This window comes from Rhinatrema bivittatum, chromosome 6 (genome assembly GCF_901001135.1).
Source record: "Rhinatrema bivittatum chromosome 6, aRhiBiv1.1, whole genome shotgun sequence".
NCBI lineage: Eukaryota > Metazoa > Chordata > Amphibia > Gymnophiona > Rhinatrematidae > Rhinatrema > Rhinatrema bivittatum.
This window is the reverse complement of record NC_042620.1, coordinates 214,397,538-214,421,279: the sequence shown is the minus strand read 5'-3', so window position 1 is coordinate 214,421,279 and position 23,742 is coordinate 214,397,538. Positions and strand designations below refer to the sequence as shown.

Here is a 23,742-nt window from a genome sequence, read left to right as displayed (position 1 = left end):
GAACGTTGTCGACCCTGGCTATGTGAGATGCCGCGATGCGGGCCAGATGACATTCTGCCCAGGTCATTAACATGTCCGCCTTGTCGGCCACGGGGAGACTTCTTGATCCCCCTTGATGGTTTATGTAGGCCACCGTGGTCGCACTGTCGGAGAGGAGCCTTACCACTCTGTGGCGGATCATCGGTAAGAATTGTTGCAGTGCTAGTTGAACCACCCTGGTCTCTAATCTGTTGATGGACCACTTGGCCTGTAACGGAGTCCAAAGACCCTGGGCTGACCTTGACTGACAAACCACCCCCCCAACCGGATAAGCTGGCATCGGTTGTCACAATTATCCACTGAGGGGTCTCGAGGTCTACCCCTTGCAGTAAGTGATCCGGAGTGAGCCACCAATCCAGACTGGATCTGGCCGGTTCGAGCAGAGGCAAGGGAAGGTGGAACTCTTCTGACTTGGGAACCCAACGAGAAAGTAGTGCTCTCTGCAAGGGTCTCATATGAGCAAAAGCCCAAGGAACCAATTCCAGGGTAGAGGCCATAAAACCAAGAACCTGTAAATAGTCCCACACCACTGGTGTGGGGAAAGACAGTAGCCGCCGCACCTGAGACATCAACCTGTCCATACATCCGAGAGGTAGTGAGACCTTGCCCACAACGGTGTCGAACCGGGCCCCTAAAAACTCCAACACCTGGGTTGGAATCAGTTGGCTCTTTGCACAATTGACAACCCAGCCCAGGGACCGCAGGCAAATGTAAAACCGAACGAACCGCTGCCCTGCAGAGGATTTCCAACTTCGCTCGTATGAGCCAGTTGTCCAGGCAGGGATGTACTAAGATCCCTTCCAGTCGTAGGCTTGCTGCCACTACCACCATCACCTTGGTGAACTCGTGGGGAGCAGTCGCCAACCCGAAGGGCAGGGCGCAAAACTGACAGTGTTGTCCCATGATCATGAATCTCAGAAACCGCTGATGGTGTTCCTGGATTCCTATGTGAAGGTAAGCTTCTGTCAAGTCCAAAGAAGCCAAAAACTCGCCTTTGTGGACCGCCGCAATGACCGATCTAAACGTCTCCATCCGAAACCGAGGTACCCGCAACGCTCTGTTGACTTGCTTGAGGTCCAAAATTGGCCGAAAGGACCCCTCCTTTTTAGGCACCATGAAATAAATGAGTAGCGACCGGTCCAGCATTCTGACCGGGCAAGTGAAACAATGGCTCCTAGAGCCCTCAACTGGGATAAGGTCTGAAGAACAACTTGCTGCTTCTGGGGTGGACCGCAGGGAGATACTAGAAAGATCCCGAGGGGGACGAGCAAAATCCAAAGCGTAACCGCGACTTATAATATCTAGAACCCACTAGTCTGAGGTAATTTTGACCCATTCCTCGCGAAACTGGGATAGTCGGCCCCTGATCTTCAGTATGGAGGAATGGGCCGGCGCCCCTTCATTGGGTAAGTTTGTTGTTGTGAGCGAAGGCATGGGAGGCACCAGCTCGCTGAGGCCGCCTGCCCCAAAAGGAATACGCCCATGACTGTGCACGCAAAGTTGCTTGCCTAGGGGTATATGCAGAAGAACCCCTACCCGACCGGAAGTGGCGCTGTCCCCTAAAACGACCTCTGTAGCTACCGGGCAAGTGGCACGATCTGGGTTTGTCCTCCGGCAGCTTATAAACCTTGTCTCCCAAAGCTTTTATGAGTTGTTCCAGCTCGTCTCCAAATAACAGTTTACCCCGGAAAGGGAAGGAACTCAGTTGAGATTTAGACGAGGCATCCGCCGACCAGTTAGGGAGCCATAGCAGGCGCCTTGCGGACACCGCCAAAGACATAGTGCGTGCCGAAGTACGCAGGAGATCATACAAAGCATCTGCCGTATAGGCGACCGTTGATTCCATGCGGTTCGCCTGCTCAGCCTCTCCCGGGGGAAGGTCCTGGGCTGTGAGCATTTGTTGAACCCAACGTAGCAGAGCTCTCTGCATAAGACTACTACATACTGCGGCCAGCACGCCCAAAGCGGACACTTCAAAAATTTGCTTGAGCAACACTTCCAGCTTCCTATCCTGAAGGTCCTTGAGCGCTGTGCCTCCCGTCACCAGGATAGTAGTATGCTTGGCTATGGCCGTGACCGCCGAGTCCAGCTTAGGAATCTTAAGGAGGTCGAGAGAATCATTAGGGTGTGGATAAAGTTTTTCCATGGCCCTGCTAACTCTTAATGAGGCCTCAGGAGTCTCCCACTCACGGGATAGGAGCTGGAACAGCTTCGGATGAAAAGGAAAAGTTTGTGGCAGAGCGTGAAGTCCCGCTAAAACCGAATCACCTGGAGAGGTATCCGACGTCTCTTGCGGGAGGGGAATCTCCAGTTCCTGAAGCACATGCAAAATCAAAGGATCCAGCTCTTCCCTGTGGAAAAGACGGAGCACCTGTGGATCATCCCCCTCCACCGAGGTGGCATTGTCACCCATATCGCCCATGTCCTGGGTGAATGCATCCTGAGTCCCTGGGTCCACCAGGGCAAGCGGGTCAGGAAGTCCATCCCCCGGGTCAGAGCGAGGGATGAGAGATTCCGACCTTCCCTAATCCATGGAAGCCTTAAGAATCTTACCTGGGCTAGGAGACTGGGATTCCCACTCCATCTCCGCTTCCATATAAGCCTTATGTAATAATAATACAAAATGAAAAGAAAACGGGTGCTTCTGCTTTAAATGTCCCCCCAGGGGGATGGACGGAGCCACGTCTGATGCCAAACCGCATGGTCTGTGTGGACTTAGGGCCGGCAGGGACAGAGGAGGGAGATCCTCTCCCTCCTCAGAGAAATCAGCGTCCCCGTCCAAGGGAGGCAAGATGGCCGCCGCTACCGTGCAAATCGGGAGTGAGCCAGGCCTCTGCCTCCCAGTCGTCTGACTGCCGCGCGATCCTCTTGGCCTCGTAATGGCCGCCCCCCCGTGCCGGCATCGAACGTCGCGAAGGCCCCTCACCCCCGGGGATACACCGGGAGCAGAGGCCTTCGCGGGAGAGCCGAAGCCCCGGCTCTCCACAAGCAGTACATGCCGTCCCTCTCGAAGCAGCCGGGTGAAAGCTCCACCCCCTCCGGAGGCCCGGGAGAATGCAGGCAGGCACGGCCGAGGTAAAAAAAAACCTGACTAATCAAATGAACTGCTTCTGTAAAATTATTATTTCTATTTATAAGTTAATTATTATTTTTTTTTTTACTGACTACTCAGCCCTCAGGGAACGGCAGCACTGGGGGAACAGAGGATTTGAATCGTCTCTGAGGAAGGGGGAGAGTGACCGGCCCACCGGTAAGTCTTTCCCCTCTGCTCACTGGGCTACTACACTAAAAACTCCGGGAAATTGGTTATAGGGCAATGCCCTGCCTTGCCTGCCTGTGGCTGGCTGCTTAAAGTACTGCTAAAAGGTTTAGAAAGGGCAAATTAAAACACACTTCCTGTTATTTTTTCTTTTTTTTAAATGATCTAGTCAAAGGCTCTTTGTGATAGAACCAAACCTGACAAGTCCCCAGGAATTTTGAGAGATTCAGGACCGCAGGTTATGCCTCTCAATCTGCTGGAGTCAGATAAAATACTGAGGGATCACAGGTGGCACTCCAGGTTATATGGGAGGTGCTTTCAGCTTTTCTCTGACTCCATCTGCTGGAAGGGAGGCATAACCCAGCAGTCTGGACTGATCCTGGTACGTACAGGGAACCTTAATTTATGTGCCTACATGTAAACCGTTGCGATGGTATATAACTTAGCAACGGCACAGAAAAGATTTTAAATAAATAAATTAATTAATTAAATAAATAAATACATAAATAAATTCAGAAATGAGACATCATCAGGATGGTGTGCAGAGTGGATGTTCTGCTTGTAGGTAACCTCAGTTTATCACTGCAAGGGCAATTCACAGTAATTCAGTTTTTCTTTGCTGACCCTGTATTTCAGTAGCTGCTATTGTATTTCTAATATAAAGCATACAGTCCTTTCCCAATTCTGTCTCTCCTGAAGAGATTATACCCTGAGATAGTCCTATCCCAATTCTGATTTCCATCACCTCAAGATTCAGAGATTGCAACCATATCCAAGTCTGCAATTTTATTAACACAAATTCTCCAAAATGAGGCTCTGCCATTTTCTCTTTTTCTTTTGTCTTATTTTTCCAGTAACTATTTTATCAGCTACCCCTCCTCTACTTCCAATTCCTTGAGTGTTTACTCTGGTTATTTAAAAAATCCAAAGTTATATATCAAACAAGATTATATACTGTACTTGCATGACATACCTCAGGACTACGCACTGTATTTGCATATCATACTTTTGCATCATATACTGTACCTGGTTTGTGCAGCTCCTCTTCCAGATGTATCCCATTTTTTCACATGCATCCTTCAGGCTGTTGTAAGAGTGGATGGCATCCAGCTTGGTAAAGAAGCGTGTCAGTCTCTTCACCAAACGCTGCCATGGGTTCTGCAAACCACAGACAGATCAGTAAATGGATTCCATACAGAAAACAATGAGAGAAGAGACACAAAGATGAACATGATCCCTATACAGCATCCTATCAAGCAGAAGGGGGGGGGGAGGGGGGTCAGATAAATAGGACTCTCATACAACGTATAATAAGGGTAGCAGGATTACTATGTAGCATGCAATAAGCGAGAAATGTCTCTGACAGGGAAATATGGTCCTCATACAGCAAGCAGACAGAGGGAAAAGAAAAAAAAAAAAAGAACTAAACTGCTTACTTGTAAAGGAAAATTCGTATTCTTACTTGATAATTTTCATTCCTGTAGTACCACGGATCAGTCCAGACTCCTGGGGTTTGCCCCCCCCCCAGCAGATGGAGACAGACGTTTAGCAACAAACTCCGCCTTATCTAGGCTGGTGCCACCTACAGTCTGGCAGTATTACTTAATGTCAAAGCAGAATGGATTCTAAAAAAACCCAAACTAACTATATACGGTAACCAAACAACTGGAAAAACCGGCTCATATGTAACCCCCAAATGGGATCAGCACCCAAGGGCTGCAGCATAACGCAACTGGTCTGCAAGAGCAAGAACTACACATGAAAACAATAGCGTGGACTCTCCAAACTGAAAAGACCCTAAATAGGGTGGGACTCTGGACTGATCAGTGGTACTACAGGAATGAAAATTATCAGGTAAGAATACTAATTTTCCTTTCCCTGTATGTACCCAGGTCAGTCCAGACTCCTGGGATGTACCAGAGCTTCACTTACTTGGGATGGGATCAGGAGAGGCCCACACGCAGTACCCCTGCTCTGAATGTCCCTGTCCCTGACGCCTGAACATCCAAACAGTAATGTCTGGCAAAGGTGTGAAGCGACTTCCACATAGCCGCTCTACAAATTTCCTCGGGAGACACCTGATGACTTTCCACCCAGGAAGCGGCTTGAGATCGAGTAGAGTGAGCCCGAAGGCCCACAGGCAATGGCCGCCCGCTTAACAAAAGCAGAATTTATGGCCTCCTTTAACCAACGAGCTATCGTGGTTTTAGAAGCCATATTACCCCGACGAGGTTCACTCCAGAGCACAAAGAGATGGTCTGACACCCTGAATTCATTGGTAAGTTCCAGGTAGCGGAGCAAAGCTCGGCGAACATCCAACTTCCTCAAGTCCTTATAATCGGGGTCCGACCGGTCTTGATCAGAAAAAGCTGGAAGCTCCACTGACTGATTCAAACGGAAAGAAGACACCACCTTGGGAAGAAAGGATGGAACCGTGTGCAGGGAAATGCCCGAATCAGAAATCCTCAAAAAGGGTTCTCTACATGACAACGCTTGAAGCTCAGACAGTCGGCATGCTGAAGCAATCGCCACCAAAAATACTACCTTCAAGGTGAGATCCTTCAAAGTCACCCTACGCAAAGGTTCAAAGGGTGCCGAACACAAGGCTTTAAGAACCAAATTCAAATTCCAAGACTGACACTGTTCTCATACAGGTAGTTTCAAATGCTTCACACCCCATAAAAATCGGGAGACATCAGGATGCATCGCTAGGCCCAACCCATGTATGCTACCGCGTAAGGAACCGATCGCGGCCACATGCACTCGTAAGGAACTCCAGGACAAGCCCTTCGATAAGCCATCCTGAAGGAAACTCAAGACGTCCGAGAAGCCCGCCAGGGTAGAATACAACACCCTTGGCAAGACACCATGCATCAAAAACCTTCCAGACCCTGACAAAAGACAAGGAAGTGGAGACCTTATGGGACTGCAACATTGTAGATACCACAGCATCCGAATACCCCTGGGACTTCAGATGTTTCCTCTCAAAAGCCATGCCGCTAGACAAAAGCCATGCCGCTAGACAAAAGCATGATGGAGAAGGTCCGGCAGATCCTGAAATCTCAAAAGGACCGTTGATGGCCAGATTGATCAGATCCGCGAACCATGGATGCCTCGGCCACTCGGGAGCGACGAGAATGACCTCAGATGGATGCATTTCTATTCTGCGAAGAGTTCGACCGATGAGTGGCCAAGGAGGAAACACAAAGTAGGACATCCACTGGCCAGGGGAGAACCAGAGCGTCCACGCCCTCCGCGCACGGTTCCCTGTGGCGGGCAAAGAAGCGTGGCGCCTTGGTGTTTCTGAATGTCACCATCAGATCCATAGAGGGTGTTCCACAGTGGGCATAAATGCGATGAAAGGCTTCATCTGCAAGCTCCCATTCTCCGGGATCTAGGCAATGTCGACTGAGGAAGTCTGCTCAAATGTTGTCGACTCCAGCCATGGGGGAGGCCACTATGCTGAACAAGTTTCGTTCTGCCCAAGAGATCAGTAACCGAGCTTCCAACACTACTTGTTGACTCCTCGTTCCTCCCTGATGGTTGATATAAGCCACCATGGTCGCATTGTCGGAGAGAATGTGTACCGACTTGCCTCGGAGAATCGGAAGAAACGCCTGCAGAGCCAACCTCACCACTCTGGTCTCCAGCCTTCTGTGAGGCTCCTGTGAGGACCACCTGCCCTGCACTGACATCTGCTGACAAACCGCTCCACAGTCATAAAGGCTGGCATCTGTGGTGACCACCGTCCAATCTGGAATTACCAAAGGCACTCCTCGCCTTAAGTTGTCCAGGTTGAGCCACCATGCCAGACTGGAATGAGCATATCCCATCAGAGGCAAAGGAAGACAAAACTGTTCTGAAACCGGGTTCCAGCAGGAGAGTAACGTGGATTGCAAAGGCCTCATAAGCGAAAGACCAAGGAACTAATTCCAAAGATGATGTCATAGAACCCAGCACCTGTAAGTAATCCCAAACTATTGGAGGAGACTTGGCTAGTAAGGCCCGAACCTAACCTTGATGTTTGATCACACGCTCTTCCGTGAGGGATACCGTGCCCTGACGAGTGTCAAAAAAGCCCCCAAAAACTCCAGGGACTGTGAGGGAGTTAGTCGACTTTTGGACAGGTTGACTACCCAACCAAGGTTTCGTAGCAACTGCAGCACCCGATGGACCGCTTCCTGACAATGCGATTCCAACTTTGCTCGGATCAGCCAATCGTCCAAGTACGGGTGGACCAGATATCCTTCCTTGTGGAGCTGTGCTGCCACAACTACCATAATCTTGGTGAAGGTTCTGGGTGCCGTGGCCAGACTGAATGGAAGTGCCTGGAACTGATAGTGATGCCCCAGAATGGAGAAAAGTAGAAAACGCTGATGATCTGCTCGGATGCCGATATGTAGATAGGCTTTGGTGAGATCCAGAGATGCCAGAAACTCCCCCGTCTCACCAATGCAATGACGGATCTTAGCGTTTCCATCCGGAATCGAGGAATCCGCAGGCATCTGTTAACCCACTTGAGATCTAGAATGGGTTGAAAGGTTCCTTCTTTCTTGGGGACCATGAAATAAATGGAGTACCGACCCTTTCTTAGCTCCTCAGACGGCATCGGAATGATGGCTCCAAGGTTGAGCAGCCGTGCGTTTCTTGAACCGCTCTGTGCTTTGGTGCCTGGGCGCAGGGAGAGACCAGGAACTGCTGGTGGGGCATACGTGCAAAATCTAACGTGTAACCATGTCTTATCATAGAGAGGACCCACTGATCAGACGTTATTTTGGCCCACTTCTCGTAGAACAGCGCCAGTCTGCCGCCCACTATTGGGACCGAGGAATGAGCCGGCTGCCCATCATTGTGAGGTCTTTCCACCCGGCGCACTCTGGCCAGAGCCAGGCCTACCGAAATGCCGTCCCCGAAAGGACGGCGTGTAGGACTGTTGTCTACTGGCATTGTGACGAAAAGAAGAAACAAATCCTCTGGAAATCTGGGTCTGTCGACCTCCGCAAAAACGAGACCTGGAGGGAAAAGCTCTTCTCGATTTCGGCTTATCCTCCGGTAGGCGATGCCCCTTATTCTCGCCTAAGGACTGGACTAGATCCTCCAGTTCCTTGCCGAAAAGGAGCTTACCTTTGAATGGCAAGGAACCTAGCTGAGCCTTCGAAGACACGTCCGCAGCCCAATTATGGAGCCACAAAAGACGCTGTGCGGACACCGCAGACACCATGGTCCTGGCAGGCGTGCGAAGCAAATCATAAAAGGCATCTGCACTGTAGGCAATGACAACCTCCAGCCGCCCCCCACCTGTAGGTCTTCTTCCTGGGATAATGACTCACTGGCAAGGAGCTGCTAGCCCTAACGTAGACCTGCTCACAATGAAAAATCACTACATATCGCTGCCCGAATCCCCAGGGCGGAGACTTCAAATATCTTTTTAAGATGGACTTCCAGCTTACGATCCTGTAGGTCCTTCAGAGCTGTTCCCCCCGTAACTGGAATGGTGGTCTTTGTGACTGCAGTCACCGCTGAATCCACCTTAGGAACCCTCTAAAGTTCCAAGGCCTCCTCAGGTAAGGGATAGAGCTTATCCATGGCCTTAGCCACCTTCAGTCCCAAGTCCGGAGTGTCCCACTCCTTAAAAAGTAAGTCCGTGGCTGAAAAATGGAAAGGGAAGGATGAAGGAGGCCCCTGGAGTCCCAAAACCACAGGATCCGTAGAGCCAAGCTGAGACTCCTCTTGAGGGAGCTGAATGCCTAGCTCCCCCAGGATAGCAGGTATAAGAGGTCCTAGCTCATCCCTGCGAAAAAGCCGCACCACCTTTGGATCATCACCGTCCGGCCCGTGGACGCCACGTAGTCCTCCCTGTTGCCTCTCGGAGTCTCCCTCCACCCCCCTCGGGGGATGAGAGGGCAAGTCCCCGTCATCCTGGTCCTCTGATTCAGAAGACGAATCGGAATCAGTCACCGGGGTTCTTAAGGGCTTTGGCCGCTGCTCAGGCAAGGGATTTGCGTCCCGCGGAGCCCGAGCCCGCTTAGGAGGCCGGGGCTGGAAGTCCAGTAGGAGAGGCCTTTTTTTTCCCGCCTTGCGGACCTTAAAGGCCTTATATGCATGAAAACAAAATCTGAGGAGAATGACGAATTCGAAGAAGTATCATCCGCATCCCCTACAGCAGTATCTGCAGGCTGAGATCTGCTCTCCTCCACGATCCTGTCCCCCTCAGGACTCTGCGCTGCGGGGACAAACTGGGAGGAAGCTCCTCCTCTCCATGTGCAGCCTGCGCTGCTGAACCCATAGGCGCGAAGGGAGGCAAAATGGCGCCCACCGACGGAGCCGCCGACCTCTGGGGACCCAAAATGGCGTTCCTGTCGAGGAACGGAGCAGGAATTGCCCCCGGCAGCTCTCCAAATGCGCCCATCACTGCCTGGACCCCAAAGCACTACCCCCTTCAGGGCTGCAGAGGTGCCCTCACCCCCGGAGACACACGCGGTGCACAGGCTGTGTCTGGACAGCCACGCGCCGTGCCGCAGGCCCGACACGCGGCCCGACGTGGTATGGAGGCTGAAGAAAACGACCCCCCGCTCCCCGAAAACACAGCGAAACGGCAGATAAACACCCCCCCCCCCACGATTGGGGTAACCCCAGAAATCAGCCGCGCAAAAATAAAGGACGTTAATTTTTAAATCCCCCCCCCCAAAGTACCTGTTTGGAGCCTCTGGGTCCTGAACCTACTGGGGGGGAGTGAGCTGGGCTCCCCGGTATTACCCCCAGTAGTATAAGTGTTGTTTGATGGGTCCTCAACCCACAACAGTTACAGCCTCTGGAACCAGGGGGGATGGTCCCCTCAGGACCTCACAATCCCCTGGGAGGCAGGAGACCCTGACCTGCAGGAACACACGGCAGTCTGTCTCCTAACCAGAAAACCTGTCCCTGACTTTTTTTTTTTAATTTTACTTTTGCCTAACCCTACTATACAGCTAGGCCCTAACTCAGACTGTAGATTTGGCACCTCTTCCACCTGCTGGAGACAGAAGAATACTGCCAGACTGTAGGTGGCACCAGCCTAGATAAAGCGGAGTTTGTTGCTAAACTTCTGTCTCCATTTGCTAGAAGGGGGACAAAATCCTGGAGTCTGGACTGATCTGGGTACGTACAGGGAACACGTGCAACAGCAAGATAATCAGCTATACAAGTTAAGCGATGTTTCACATTGGTATTGTTGGATGACATTTTTTGCAAAGTATAGAAAAGCTTAAAAGGCTTTCCTAGGCACGTGCGAATTTCCCGTGCAGCTGCCATTACGCAGACCCTCTTATTTCTATATAATAGCTTAAGGAAGCCAACTCCAAAATGGGGAAATGGAAGGTAATATGTGCCTGATTATACAGAAAATCAACTTAGTTTTCTCCTTCAACAAATAGGATGATCAGCCACACAAATGAGAATCCCTAGCTAAGAGCTGATTTCAAATAAAAATGGGAACTATAATGAAGCGCTAACAGATGGAAGAACATAATTTTGTGGTGCAAGCCCCTTCTTAATTTTGTTTTTTTATGGAAGGTGGTTATAAATGGGCAACTGACACAGATGTCGGCTCTGGCATTATGAACCTTGACATATTCATATAGTATAAAAAAGCCCATAGTCTATTTATTTTAGATTTCGCTCATAGTGAGTTATATTCGGGTATTTAAGTATTTTCCTGTCCCCAGAGGACTTACAACAACCTAAAGGTCTCATTTACTAAGCATTTTCCCCATAGGCATAGAAATGGAGAAAAGTCTTAGTGAATCAGGCCCTAAATTTGTATCTCAGACAATGGAAGGTTAAGAACATTATTCAGATATGAACCCTGGCTTCACTGGTTCATTGCTTGCTGTTCTAACCACTAGGCTATTTCTCCACTCCATAAAAGAAAATAACACATAACAGAAGGATACACAAATATGCTATCCTAATAGGAATTGTTTGGCTACAGCACATCCAGTTCTGTTTGGGTTAAAAAAACAAAAAATTGGCAGGACCTTTTAAGGGCTTTGGTCTACTCCAAATAGAAGGCAAGGGTTCTCTTGCAATGCAGAGTGTGTAAGCCCTGTTTACCTTTGTAAATATAGGGACTGGGAAAAAACCAAAAGAATGACTGACTGATTAAGGTGGAAATCTTATCTTGCACTTAGTTGTGCCTGCTCTTGCCCCTTTGACTTTTTTTGCCTCTTGTTCCAGCACTGTATTCACTGGTTCCAAGCTAGATTTTCCTGTCACACTGTCTACAGGTCTCTCCCTGGCTTCATCACATTTGCTATTATCTTTCTTTTGTTGCTCTGAGCTTTTGTCTCTCTGAAGGGTAAGGCACAAGTCAGGTGGTTCATACAGCTGCTGTGCTTCTTCTGCTTAATTTCTGACAGACTGATAGACAGAAGCATCCAGCTTGCTTCCTGTTCTTTCAAGGCACACACAGTAGTTTCTGGCCTTCCAAATATATTTGAAGCTGTGTGTGTATTTGATTTTTTTTTGTGATGCAAGTGCTTCTTAAAATTCCAGCTTTATTTACAATTATCAGCATATAAATACATAGACTGCTTACCTCCAGCAGTATACTTCCCCCATTACCTTATACAGGAGAGAATTCAGGAGCTACCTTCGCCTAGAGATGCAGGGCCTCCTGTTCCCAGCTAGGCTTACTCTTAGCCTGCTCAGCAGGGTCCTGCCTATAGAGCTCTCTCTCTCTCTCTGTAGGATTTCCAGTCTGAAGTGACTCCCACCAAAAACATAATCTAAGCTCACAAGAGTTCAGAGGATCAAAAGTGGCTTTCATCAGTTGAGTATATATCACCTGGCTGAAAGCAGGAATAGGTCCTCGCTATGGGGGGTGGTGGTGGTGGAAGAGGGCGAAAGCCTTCACCACTGGGCCTCTCTCAGCCTATAATCACTAGCTGAATTTTAAGTCCACGCCACCCAAGACTAGCAAACTGAAGGCACTCTACTGAGGGAAGGACCGAATGGTATCACCTCAGAAGACAAGTGGTGCTATATAGACATCTCATCTTAGTGATGTCCCCTTTTGTACTTCTTCCTTTTTTTTTTTTTTTAATCTTTTACTCACAGGCAATCCACCATAGGGAAATGCATGTCCACTCTCTGCTGGAGATGGAGAATACTGGCGGACTGTCAGAGCATGACTATTTAGGCGTGACATCAGTTTTTGCTCTGTCTCCATCTGCTGGCAGAGGTGCATAATCCACTCGTGTGGACTGACCTGCCAGAACGCAGAGGAAATGTAAGTTTCTTAGTTCTGGATCAGCAATTGATATTCTTTGGCTGGTCTATCTGAGCATGGAAAAATAATCAAGATAATTAAAATTAAAAATATATATATAAACGCTATAAAACCTGCTTCGGAAAGTAAAGGGACAACTGGAGGCAGCCCAACATGTGTATCAGATGAAGATCTCCAGATAAAACATTAAAATAAGTATTAAAGAGCCAGAAAAAAAAAGTATCTGATTGGTTATGTGGACCTGGATGGTGGAGTTGCATGGAAGTTCCACACATGCCCAGAAAAGCCTTCCATCCATTTCTAATCTTTGTGAGAAAACACTCTGCATCAGCACTGTCTGATTACATCACCCACTTTTGTGGCTGATTGTTTCTGCTTGTTGACAAAAGGCTTCCATTAAAAGCACAACATTTGTTAAAAGAAAACCAGCATAATAATTTGGTAAAGATAATATATTTCTAAGATTATCATATGTTTAAAGATGCAAGCTATCAGGGCCTTTTCCTCAGGTAACAAAATAATTCTGGGTAATACTGAAAGCTTGCGTCTCAATCATTAGCCTTATAAAACTTGCATTCCTTTAACTAAATTTTATTCTATTTTTGTTAAACACAAAATGATTAGCATGCAATGATTTAATTTTCATCTTGGCACAAACTGGTGCTTACATAGATTTAGAAAAGGAAAATTTATTCTTACCTGCTAATTTTCATTCCTGTAGTACCACAGATCAGTCCACACTCCTGGATTTTGCCTCCCTTCCATCAGATGGAGACAGAGAAAGTTTCGCCGACACTGCCACATAACCCGGAGTGCCACCTACAGTCCCTCAGTATTGAGAAGTACCCAAGCTAAGATACAAACCAACAACAGCCATACATTAATAACCCCCTGAACGAGCAGAAGGAAGTGGATCCTTATAATAATAAATCTTAGGAACAATTAAAACTTGAGGAACTAAACAAAAAACCTGCGCTACTCTTCAGACTAAGCACAATAACCTATCGAGCGGACTCTCCAGATCTCCCCACTTTTACTGGGCGGGTCTCTGGACAGATCTGTGGTACTACAGGAATGAAAATTTAGCAGGTAAGATTTCCCTGTACATACCCAGATCAGTCCAGACTCCTGGGATATACACATGCTTCCCTAAATGGAGTGGGACTGCGAAAGTCCGCTCAAAACACACTTTCGCCAAAGCCTATGGCCTTTGAGGCTCGGACATCAAAACGATAATGCCTGGTGAATGTGTGTAAGGAGTCCCAAGTAGCCGCCTGACAAATCTCTTGTGGTGACACCTGTTGACATTTGGCCCAGGAAACCGCCTAAGAACACGTAGAGTGAGCTTTTAGCCCCTCTGGGACAGGAGGGCCCTAACAGATGTACACTGAACCTATAGCTTTCTTCAACCAACACACAATTGTAGATTTCGATGCTTTATGACCCTTCTTTGCACCACTCCATAGTACAAAAAGATGAAGCTATTAGTGACCTTAAGATACTGCAACAATGCCTACTTTACATCCAAAAGTCACAACTCTCTAGTGTGAGGTGCTGTAGCCTCCAAATTTGAAAAGGCCAGGAGCTTGACCGATTGCCTTAAATAAAACGACACCATCTTCGGAAGGAAGGAACCATCCTCAACGAGACTCCTGAATCTGTAATCTGCAAAAACAGGTCTCTACAGGACAAGGCCTGAAGTTCCAAGATCCTTCTCACAGAGCACATTGCCACCAAGAAAACCACGTTCAAAATGAGATCTTTCATAGAAGCCCTTCTAAGAGGCTCAAACGGTGCAGTACACATACCCCTTAAGGACAGATACCCCTTAAATAGAAACCAATATTTATACTCATTGTAAAGCTTGTTGCTATGTTATGTTACACTGTGAACCGAGGTGATGTTATTTACGTGCCCCGGTATATAAAAACTCTTTAAATAAATAAATAAATAAATAAATAAATAAATAAATAAAGGACCAAGTTAAATATAAACTTTCAAACCGGAGGACATAAATGCTTTGCACCCTGGCGAAAAAATACCACATTCAGATGTACAGCTAGGGCAACTTCCTACACCATGTCTAGAAGACAGTCCACTGTCACATGCTCTCTCTGAACCTTTCACTAACCCTCTCTGCAAGAAGGATAGAATATTTGCTACGGATGCCCAAGTAGGATCAACCCCCTGCTCCGCACACCATGTCTCAAAAATTCTCCAGACCCTCACATATGCCAAGGAAGTGGAAGTTTTTTTTTTAGTTTGCAAGACAGTAGAAATGACATCCTCACTATATCCTCTCTCTTAAGTGTTGCCTCTCAAAAGCCAAGCCACAAGATGGAAGAGAGTCGTCTGATTGGAAAATATGGGGCGCCTTGATGCAGAAGCTTTGGCAGATGAGCGAGCCTCAACAGTCTGTTCACCGCTACATTGATCAGATCCATAAACCAACGCCTCCTCAGCCACTCCGGCGCTACTAGAATCACTTCTTCCAGATGGATCTCTATAAGTCGTAAGATTTTGCCCACCATTGGCCACGGTGGAAACACGTACTACAGAAGAATGCCCCTCGGCCAAGGCAGAACTAAGGAATCAACTCCTTTTGCTCCACGTCCCCTTTTTTGACTGAAGACGTGCAGGGCCTTGGCATTTCGGTGAATTGCCATTAAATCCTGCTCCATCTGTGACTGATGAGGTGCAAGCTTCCTCTGACAAATCCCACTCTCTGGGATCTACTTGTACATTGTCCGTGCCAGTAATATGAGAAGCTGCTATAGTGCCAAATGCTGCTCTGCCCAGTGGATTAATTCCTGGGCTTCCTGAGCCACCACACGACTCTTGGTGCCATCCTGCCGGATGATATAAGCCACTGTCGTTGCATTGTCTAAAAAATCCTCACTGGCTTCCCCCACAATAAAGGTAGGCATGCCTGCAGTGCCAACCGCACCACTCTTGTCTCTAAGTGACTGATAGACCCCAACGCTTCCTCCACCAACCACTGGTTCTACATGGACTAGTCCTGGCATACTGCTCCCCACCCAGGGGCGGATTGACCTATCGGGGGAATCGGGCTTCCCCCGGTGGGCCGGTCACTCTTGTCATGTGATTTTTTTTTTTTTTTTAATTATAAAGTTTCCAGGCTTCCAGCAAAGTATTAGGGGGTGCCGTGAGCAGTGGTATCCAGAGGGGAACCAATATCCCCGGGCGCAGGGAGGCTCATGCGGTCGCCAGTGACACGCATGTAGCAGGCAGATCAGCAGGGCCGTGGTGGAGCTCACGTCACCACGGCCCGAAGAAAAAGATCGCGTTTAAACGCGCTGATGCTTCTCCTCCTTCCTTCCCCTGCGCAGTCCTGAAAGTAAACGTTGCTAGAACCGCGTGGGCAGGAAGGAGGAGAAGCATCAGCGCGTGTAGAAGAGGAGCAGCGCTTACAGGCCGCCACGAATCATCTCAGCGGCTGGAGAAGAGGAAGAGGCCCGGTAGCAGGGCCGCTGCGGCCCGAGAAGAGGAAGAGGCCCGGTAGCAGGGCCGCTGCAGAGCCCATCCTGCGGCGACCCGCGAAGAGGAGGCCCAGAGGTAAGAGAGAGGCTGAGGGTCTGTAGAGTGTGTATGTGTGCGTGCATGAGATGAGTTGAGAGACTGTGTGTGGGAGTGAGGTCCTGAATGTTTGCAGAGACAGCAGGTAAGAACCTCTATGTGTGTGAGAGAGACAGCATGAGACCGGGAGAGCCTGTGCTTGAGCAAGACAGCATGTGGGAGTGAGAGAGAGCCTGTGTGTGTGTGTGAGAGAGACAGCATGTGACAGTAGAGCCTGTGTGTATGAATGATTGTATGAGAGAGAGCATGTGACAGTGAGAGCTTGTGCTTGAGGAAGACCACATGTGGGAGTGAGAGACAGCCTGTGTGTGAGAGTCAGATAGACAGCATGTGCCTGGGAGAGACTGTATGAATGATTGTATGAGACAGCATGTGACAGTGAGAGCCTGTGTGTGAGAGAGAGAAATGCATGTGAGAATGAGAACCTGACTGTGTGTTTGAGGGAAGAAGATGGAGAGAAAAAAAGATAATATAAAAGGAATTGGAAAAAAAATAAGAAAGGGAAGGTGGGGGAAAAAAGCCTGTGACCAACCGATTAGAAAACTAAGATCAGCCAGCAAAGGTAAAATAAAAAAATAAATTACTTTTTAGTGATTGGCACATGTAATCTTTGGGAATGTCCAAGAATAGCACTTTCTCTATGCGGATCTCACAATGTACGAGATCAGCATGGAGAAAGTGGAAGCCCATGGGGCCTGCACAGATGAGGCAGCAGGATGGGCTTCAGTGTCAGTAGCAGCAATCGGCGCCTCCCCAATAGCCATGTGGCAGCAGTGACAGTGGCAGCAGAGGAATGAGAGAGGTTCTGAGGTTGCTGGCAAAAGAAAGAGAGGGGGAATCTGCCTTTAGTGTGTGCATGTATATGAATGGGACTCTGCCTGGGAGTGTATTTGTGTGAATGCATGGGTGCCTGCGTGTGTGAGAATGAATGTGTGCATGCCTGGGGGATGGGGAGAGTGTGTGAGAAAATGAATGGGAGCCTGCCTGGGTGTGTGTGTGTGTGAGCCAGTGAGTGTGAGAGCATGAGTGTGTATGAGAAAATCCAAGGGAGTAAGAGTGTGTGTTTGGAGGGGGAGAGAGTGTCTTAGAGCCTGTCAGTGACAGCGAGAGGTTATGGTGGATATAAGAGCATGAATGTGTATGTATGTGACAGTGTATGTGTGAGAGAGAATGATCATGTGAGTATGTGTGAGAGAGAGAGGATAACCTCCTAATCCTCGACAATATCAGGGTGACTGGCAATCAAGAGCTCCCACAGAAGGGGACAGCAGGGGCTTTTTAAAATCCTTATTAGTTTTAATTATTGAATGTTATTTGATATATGTGCTGTTTTGAAATATTTTATTAGTGTTTGGGATATTGTAAAAAATGTATATGATTTTAATTAATAAAAATTCTATTTATCAGTAGTTTTAAAATATTCTTTTATTATGGCTTTACTATTATAACTGATGCTTTGGTTTCTTGATTTTATTTGTTTTATGAGGAATGGTGGTTCTATTTTTCTATTGTTAATACACGAAGTCTGGCTTCTTGGAGTTTCCATTTCAGTTTTTGTCATTTGTGCTCCTTCATTTTGTATTCTGTATTTGATGAGAGTTTGTGTTCTGCATGCAAGGACTGAGATGAAGCATTCTTTTAGCATGTGGTTTCTCTGTAGGGATCTGTGTAGTAGCTTGGCCTGTTCTGTTTTCCTGATAGGAGGTGTATTGATATTTTAGATTCTGGTGTAATATTTATGGTATTCTTTTTCATAGGTGGGGTTGTTATTCTTTGAGTGTTGGCAAATAGTACTGTGTTGATACGGGAGGACCATGCCGAAATATAGGGGTGTGTACATATATATGTAAATTATATATGTACATTATATTGTATATGTAATTGGGTACCCATGGGCCAGTATGGAGAAAAATCCCCCGGGCCACTATTTTCCCTCAATCCGCCCCTGTCCCCACCTGGAGAGACTGGCATCGGTGGTAACAATCATCCAGTCCGGAACCTCCAAGTCCACTCCATACCTCAAATGGTCCCGGCTCAAGCCACCACGAGACTGGACCTGGCTAACTCCGTAAGAGGTAGCGAAAGTTGAAACTGTTCTGATAATTGATCCCAGCGGGAAAGCAAACCCGACTGTACAGGTCACATATGAACAAACGCCCAAGGAACCAGCTCCAAAGTGGACACCATGGAACCTAGAACTGCAAGTAATCCCAAATTCTGGGCACTTGCATCTCTAACAATCTGCGAACTTGCACCTGCAATTTTGTAATGCGCTTCTTGGTGAAAAAAATCCTTGCTCACCTTTGTATCAAAACGCACCCCCAGAAATTCCAAGATCTGAGAAGGGGGAAAGATGACTCTTGGACAGATTTACTATCCCCCCCAGGGATCTCAAGCGCTGCAGTACCAAGTCCACTGCCTGCCTGCAAAGGACCTCTGACTTTGCCTGAATCAGCCAGTCGTCCAGATATGGGTGAACCAGGACACCCTCTCTCCAGAGGGCCACTGGCACCACCAAGACCATCACCTTGGTAAAAAAGTCCTGGGAGTCATCACCAGACTGAACAGTAGGGCACAATATTGAAAATGCGTTCTGAGGACCATGAATCCTAGATATCTTTGATATGTGCAAGTATACCTCTGTTAAATCCAGGGAAGCTAAGAACTCCCCACTGCGCACTCCATCTGAAAATGAGGAACCTTGAGAGCCACATTTACTTTCTTCAAGTCCAAAATTGGGCTGAATGTTCCCTTCTTTTTGGGAACGATGAAATAAATGGAATAGTGGCCTGTTCCTCCAGGGGAACAGGAACAATGGCTCCCAGCATCTGTAGGCAACTGATGGTTTGCTGTACCTCCTGCCTTTTTCCCTCGTAAGCACACGGGGAGACCATGAATAAGCCTCTTAGCGGATGTGCAAATTCTAAAGTGTAATCTTGCCTTATGATGCTTAAGACCCGACATGATCTAGGCCCACTCCTCGTAAAAAAAAAAAAAAAAAAAAGGCATCAATGGTCCCCCTATAGCTGGAACCGAGAAGTGGGCCGGCCTTGCTTCATCGGGTGGATTTGGATGCACCCCCACCCTGGCCAGAGCCATCTCTGTTCGGCTTCCACCTGCACAAGGACTGGTTCCAGGACTGCTGCCTCCCTGAGGTCTGCCTCTTACACCACCTGAAGCCCTATTTGGCCGAAAACGCCTATTCCCTCAGAAACTAGAGTGCAAAGGAAAGGACCCTTTTCCTCCTTTCGGTTTATCCTCAGACAATTTTTTACCTGTATTCTCCACTAGATGTTTGATCAGCTCCTCCAAATCCTGTCCAAAGAGCAGCTTTCCTTTAAAAGATAACACTCCCAACTAAGACTTGGAGGAAACATCTGCTGGCCAGTTTCTCAACCAGAGAAGACTCCTGGCCGATACCGCTGATATCATTGTTCTGGAAGATGTCCTAATGAGGTCATCTAGCGCATCGGCTCCATAGGCAACAACAGCTTCCAGCTGCTCCGCTTGCTTTGCCTATGAATCAATGCAGTCCAGCCCTCAGCATAAAACTGCTGCATGTATGCAGAGGGCAGCCACCTCAAAAAACTTCTTGAGGTGAACTTTGAGCTTCTTATCCCGAAGGTCCTTCAGGGTTGCAGAACCGGCCACCAGAATAGGTCTTCTTAGTAACAGCCAACACAGAGGCATCCACCTTTGGGATTTTCAGGAGCTCAAGCGTGCCCTCAGGCAAAGTATATAATTTATCCATTGCTCTACCAATCTTCAAGCCAGTCTCAGGAGTATCCTACTCCTTGATTACCAATTTCTGGACTGACTTATGGAAAACAAAAGCCTTTGCTGGACCTATTATGTCCTCCATGACCAAATCCACGTCCTGATCTGATTCCTCACAGAACCTTTATCCCCCCCAACTCTGCCAGGACATGGGGGATCAGAGGACTCAACTCCTCCCTGTGGAAAAGGATGAACCACCTTAGAGTCATCTCCCTCCACAGCTGGGGTTTTACCCAGCACCTCTTCTGGGTCCCATTCCAGCAGAGCCGGATCCGCGTCCAGGGGGTCCTGTGCAGGCGAATCCTTGCCTCTGAATCCTTAGAGAAGTCATCCGCTGTGTTCGTCGGTGCGGGCATCTCCAGGTCTCGCTGAACTCTAGTAGCCCCAGCAGCCTGAGACAGTCTGGACCTCTTCCCAGACCACAGACCTACAGACGCTCCCTACTTGGCCCTGTGCCTCCCTGCGTCTTTCTGGCCAAATAAGTCCTGTGCAGCAACAGGACAAAAATCAGAGGAAAAAGTTGTGGAATCGTCAGAAGCCTCCCCTAGGAGGTCCTCTTCCTCCCCTGACTGAAGTCCCCAAGCCCCCCAGTCCTTATATCAGCCAGGGTCAGTGGGGGTGGGAAATCCTCCTCCCCCCCCCCCCCCCACAGACTGTGAAGCAGCCGCAAGGGTCGACAAAATGTCTACCGTTCCCGCACTAACCAGGAAGGGGTCCACTGCTTCCTCCAACACGCTTGAGAGCCTCCCAGGCCCGCACTGTTTCCCTGACGCCATCGTGACCACCCCTGAGCTGCTCTCTACACCAGCGAGGCACCAAGAACAACATCGGTCCAGACAAAGTCACGCGCGGGTTGCCGCACGCCATGCAGCTAGAGCTGCGCAGCATGCTGTCGGAGTGCCGGGACCACGAGTGCAGTCAGTCATCTGGGGAGCCCCAAAATGAAGAACTGCTTCAGCTTAGTCCCCCGTGAGGCTTAAGCTCATCCTTCGTGCCCATCGAACATGAAATCAAACAAAACTGTTCCTTTTTTTTTTTTTTTTTAAACTTTACCAGAAAGGGCAAAAGAGGCCAGAAAACACTTCCCTGCAACTGAAGAGGGAGAGGGAACTGGATCCACCAGCTTACTGCCCTCGGTGGTAAGGAACTGAGCAAGAAAAGGGTCCCCAACCCCCTGCTCGTCCATCTCAAATCCAGGAGGCAATCTCTGAGAATCTAAAATTTCTCTTTTTTTTTTTTTTAAACTAGCCTCAAGACTGCAGGTTTTGCACCTCCACCATCTGCTGGAGACAGAGAAATACTGAGGGACTCAGGTGGCACTTGGGGTTATGTGGCAGTGTCAGCGAAAATTTCGCTGTTTCTTTCTGCTGGAAGGGAGGCAAAACCCAGGAGTCTGGACAGATCTGGGTACGTACAGGGAAAGCTACTGATGTTTCATGTATTTATTTATTTAGATTTATATTCCACCTTTCATACTTTTTTCAGCACTTCAAAGTGGATTACATTCAGGTACTGTAGGTATTTCCCTATCCCCAGAGGACTTACAATCTAAGTTTGTACCCGAGGCAATGGAGGGTAAAGTGACTTGCCCAAGGTCACAAAGAGCGACAGTGGGACTTGAACCCTGGACTGCTGGTTCGTAGCCCACTGCTCTAACCACTAGGCCACTCCTCCACTCCTAGTCCAAATACTTATCCCGATTCAAAACTCACTGGATGAAACATACAAGAAACTGCAGCCTATCTCACTGCAATCAAACAATTGTTAACCAAGATGAAACTTATAATAAACATCGAAAAAACAGAAATAATAATTCTTGAAAGAAAAATCAGATCAACACCTCCACCACCCCTAAAAGTAGAGAATCAAATAACCACACTCTCTCCAATCATACACGCACGCAATCTAGGAGTCATCATTGACAGAGAATTATCCTTTAAAAATCACATTACAACAAAAATAAGAGATGGATATCTAAAACTACTAACCCTGAGACGTATAAAACCATTTCTAACCCCAGAGGACTTCAGAACAGTATTACAACTACTCATTCTCTCCAATCTTGACTACTGCAATTCCTTACTACTTGGTTTACCACTCTCCAGTATTCGTCCCCTCCAAATCTTACAAAATTCAGCAGCCAGACTACTAATAGGTACAAAAAACATGAACATATAACCCTAAATCTTACATCCCTACACCGGCTTCCAATAAAATACCGAATTGACTACAAAATATTAACCATTGTTCACAAACTTATACACGAGAAATGAACCAACTGGTTAAGCAAAGCTATTAAGCCCCATGAACCACACAGAAACCTTCGATCAGCCAATAAAGGACTCCTGTCAATCCCCCTCCTGCCGCTCCACACAACTTACCTCAGTATGCAACCGTGCAATCTCCCTTGCAAGCCTCAAACTCTGGAACACACTACCAACTGAACTAAGTCATAAGACATATATACTCTCTACCGACATATATACACTACCAACTGAACTAAGTCATAAGACATATATACTCTCTCTATTTAATCCCCTGCTTCTTTTTCTATGCTCCAAGTTGTATTACTCCCTTGTTTTATTGTAACTGCATTCCTTAGCCTTTCTCTTGTTTAATGTGTTAATGTTTTATCATTACTATTATCATTATTTATTACTATTATTAGGATCAATGTTATTTTTTACCTTTTTGTTCCCTATCCACTTGTTAAATGTAAACCGGCATGATGCGATATTTATCGCGAATGCCGGTATAGAAAAACTTTAAATAAATAAATAAATAAGTCTACAACCCAGCCTGAAAACTTAAGAAAGAACTGAAAACATGGCTGTTCAAAGACCAAGACACATGACACTACCCTTTCACTCCCTCACTTCAGACTGACAGAACCATTCCCATCCTAACGACAAGCAACTGTACGTTCCAACCTTATAATTACACCCAACTTATGCAATACTGATACTAACTTGAAATTCTCCATGCTCAACCAATTTGCCACACCAGTGTCATTTTATGAACTGCACCATGGTTACACCTATTTTTATTACATGCCTATATTTAATGCATATGTTTATACTTGTTACAATATAAACGTAAACTCTCAAGCATATGTTCTACTAACTTTATTATAAGAACCGCACCCCTTACACTTATTTCACACCATACCATTCGTATCATATAAACTAACCCATCTCCACAATTTAACCACATTACCTGTACAAAATCGTTAAACATGTTAACCAAATGAAAAAAATTGTAAACAGTTATGATGGCAAAACTGAACGACGGCATATAAAACTCTATAAATAAATAAAGTCAATTTTCCTAGTCAACTCCAGCTGTAATAAGCTGCCAGTGGTAAAGTGGAGATGGAACTCTATATCAGCACCTCTATATGACAATACAGATCATGACTGTTTGATGTGTTTCCACGTTACCTGTGAGGAACCTGGAGTGCCCAGTAACTGGCTATTGAGTAGCATGTGGTCCGGGCATGCGGGTTGGGAGAAGCTAATCCCTTGCACAAGTTTATCAATACCAGAGTGATTAGAGTCCCATGAAGAAAGAGAAGTAAGAGGCTCTGGCTGTGAGCTGGAAAACCGGACCCGTTCCTCACTCTTATAGGGACTAGATGGGGAGAGAGGAGACAAAGAGGAGGAAAAAAATATTCAGACATACATCAAGCAACAGATTTTTCACAATGTAATCTAGATGGCCAAACTAGCAAGTCTGCTTAATGTAAAGGAAAATTAGTTCTTACCTGTTAAGTTTCGTTCCTGTAGTACCAAGGATCAGTCCA

General features: G+C 47.3%; 1 protein-coding gene across 1 annotated transcript in view; it reads right to left on the bottom strand.

The window, feature by feature from the left end:
• CHEK1 (checkpoint kinase 1) overlaps positions 1–23,742 on the bottom strand; it is a 140,063-nt gene that overhangs the window by 27,097 nt on the left and 89,224 nt on the right. The window contains 2 exon segments of the mRNA XM_029606539.1: positions 4,325–4,456; positions 23,381–23,570. Of these exon segments, the coding sequence (XP_029462399.1) occupies positions 4,325–4,456; positions 23,381–23,570 (322 nt within the window).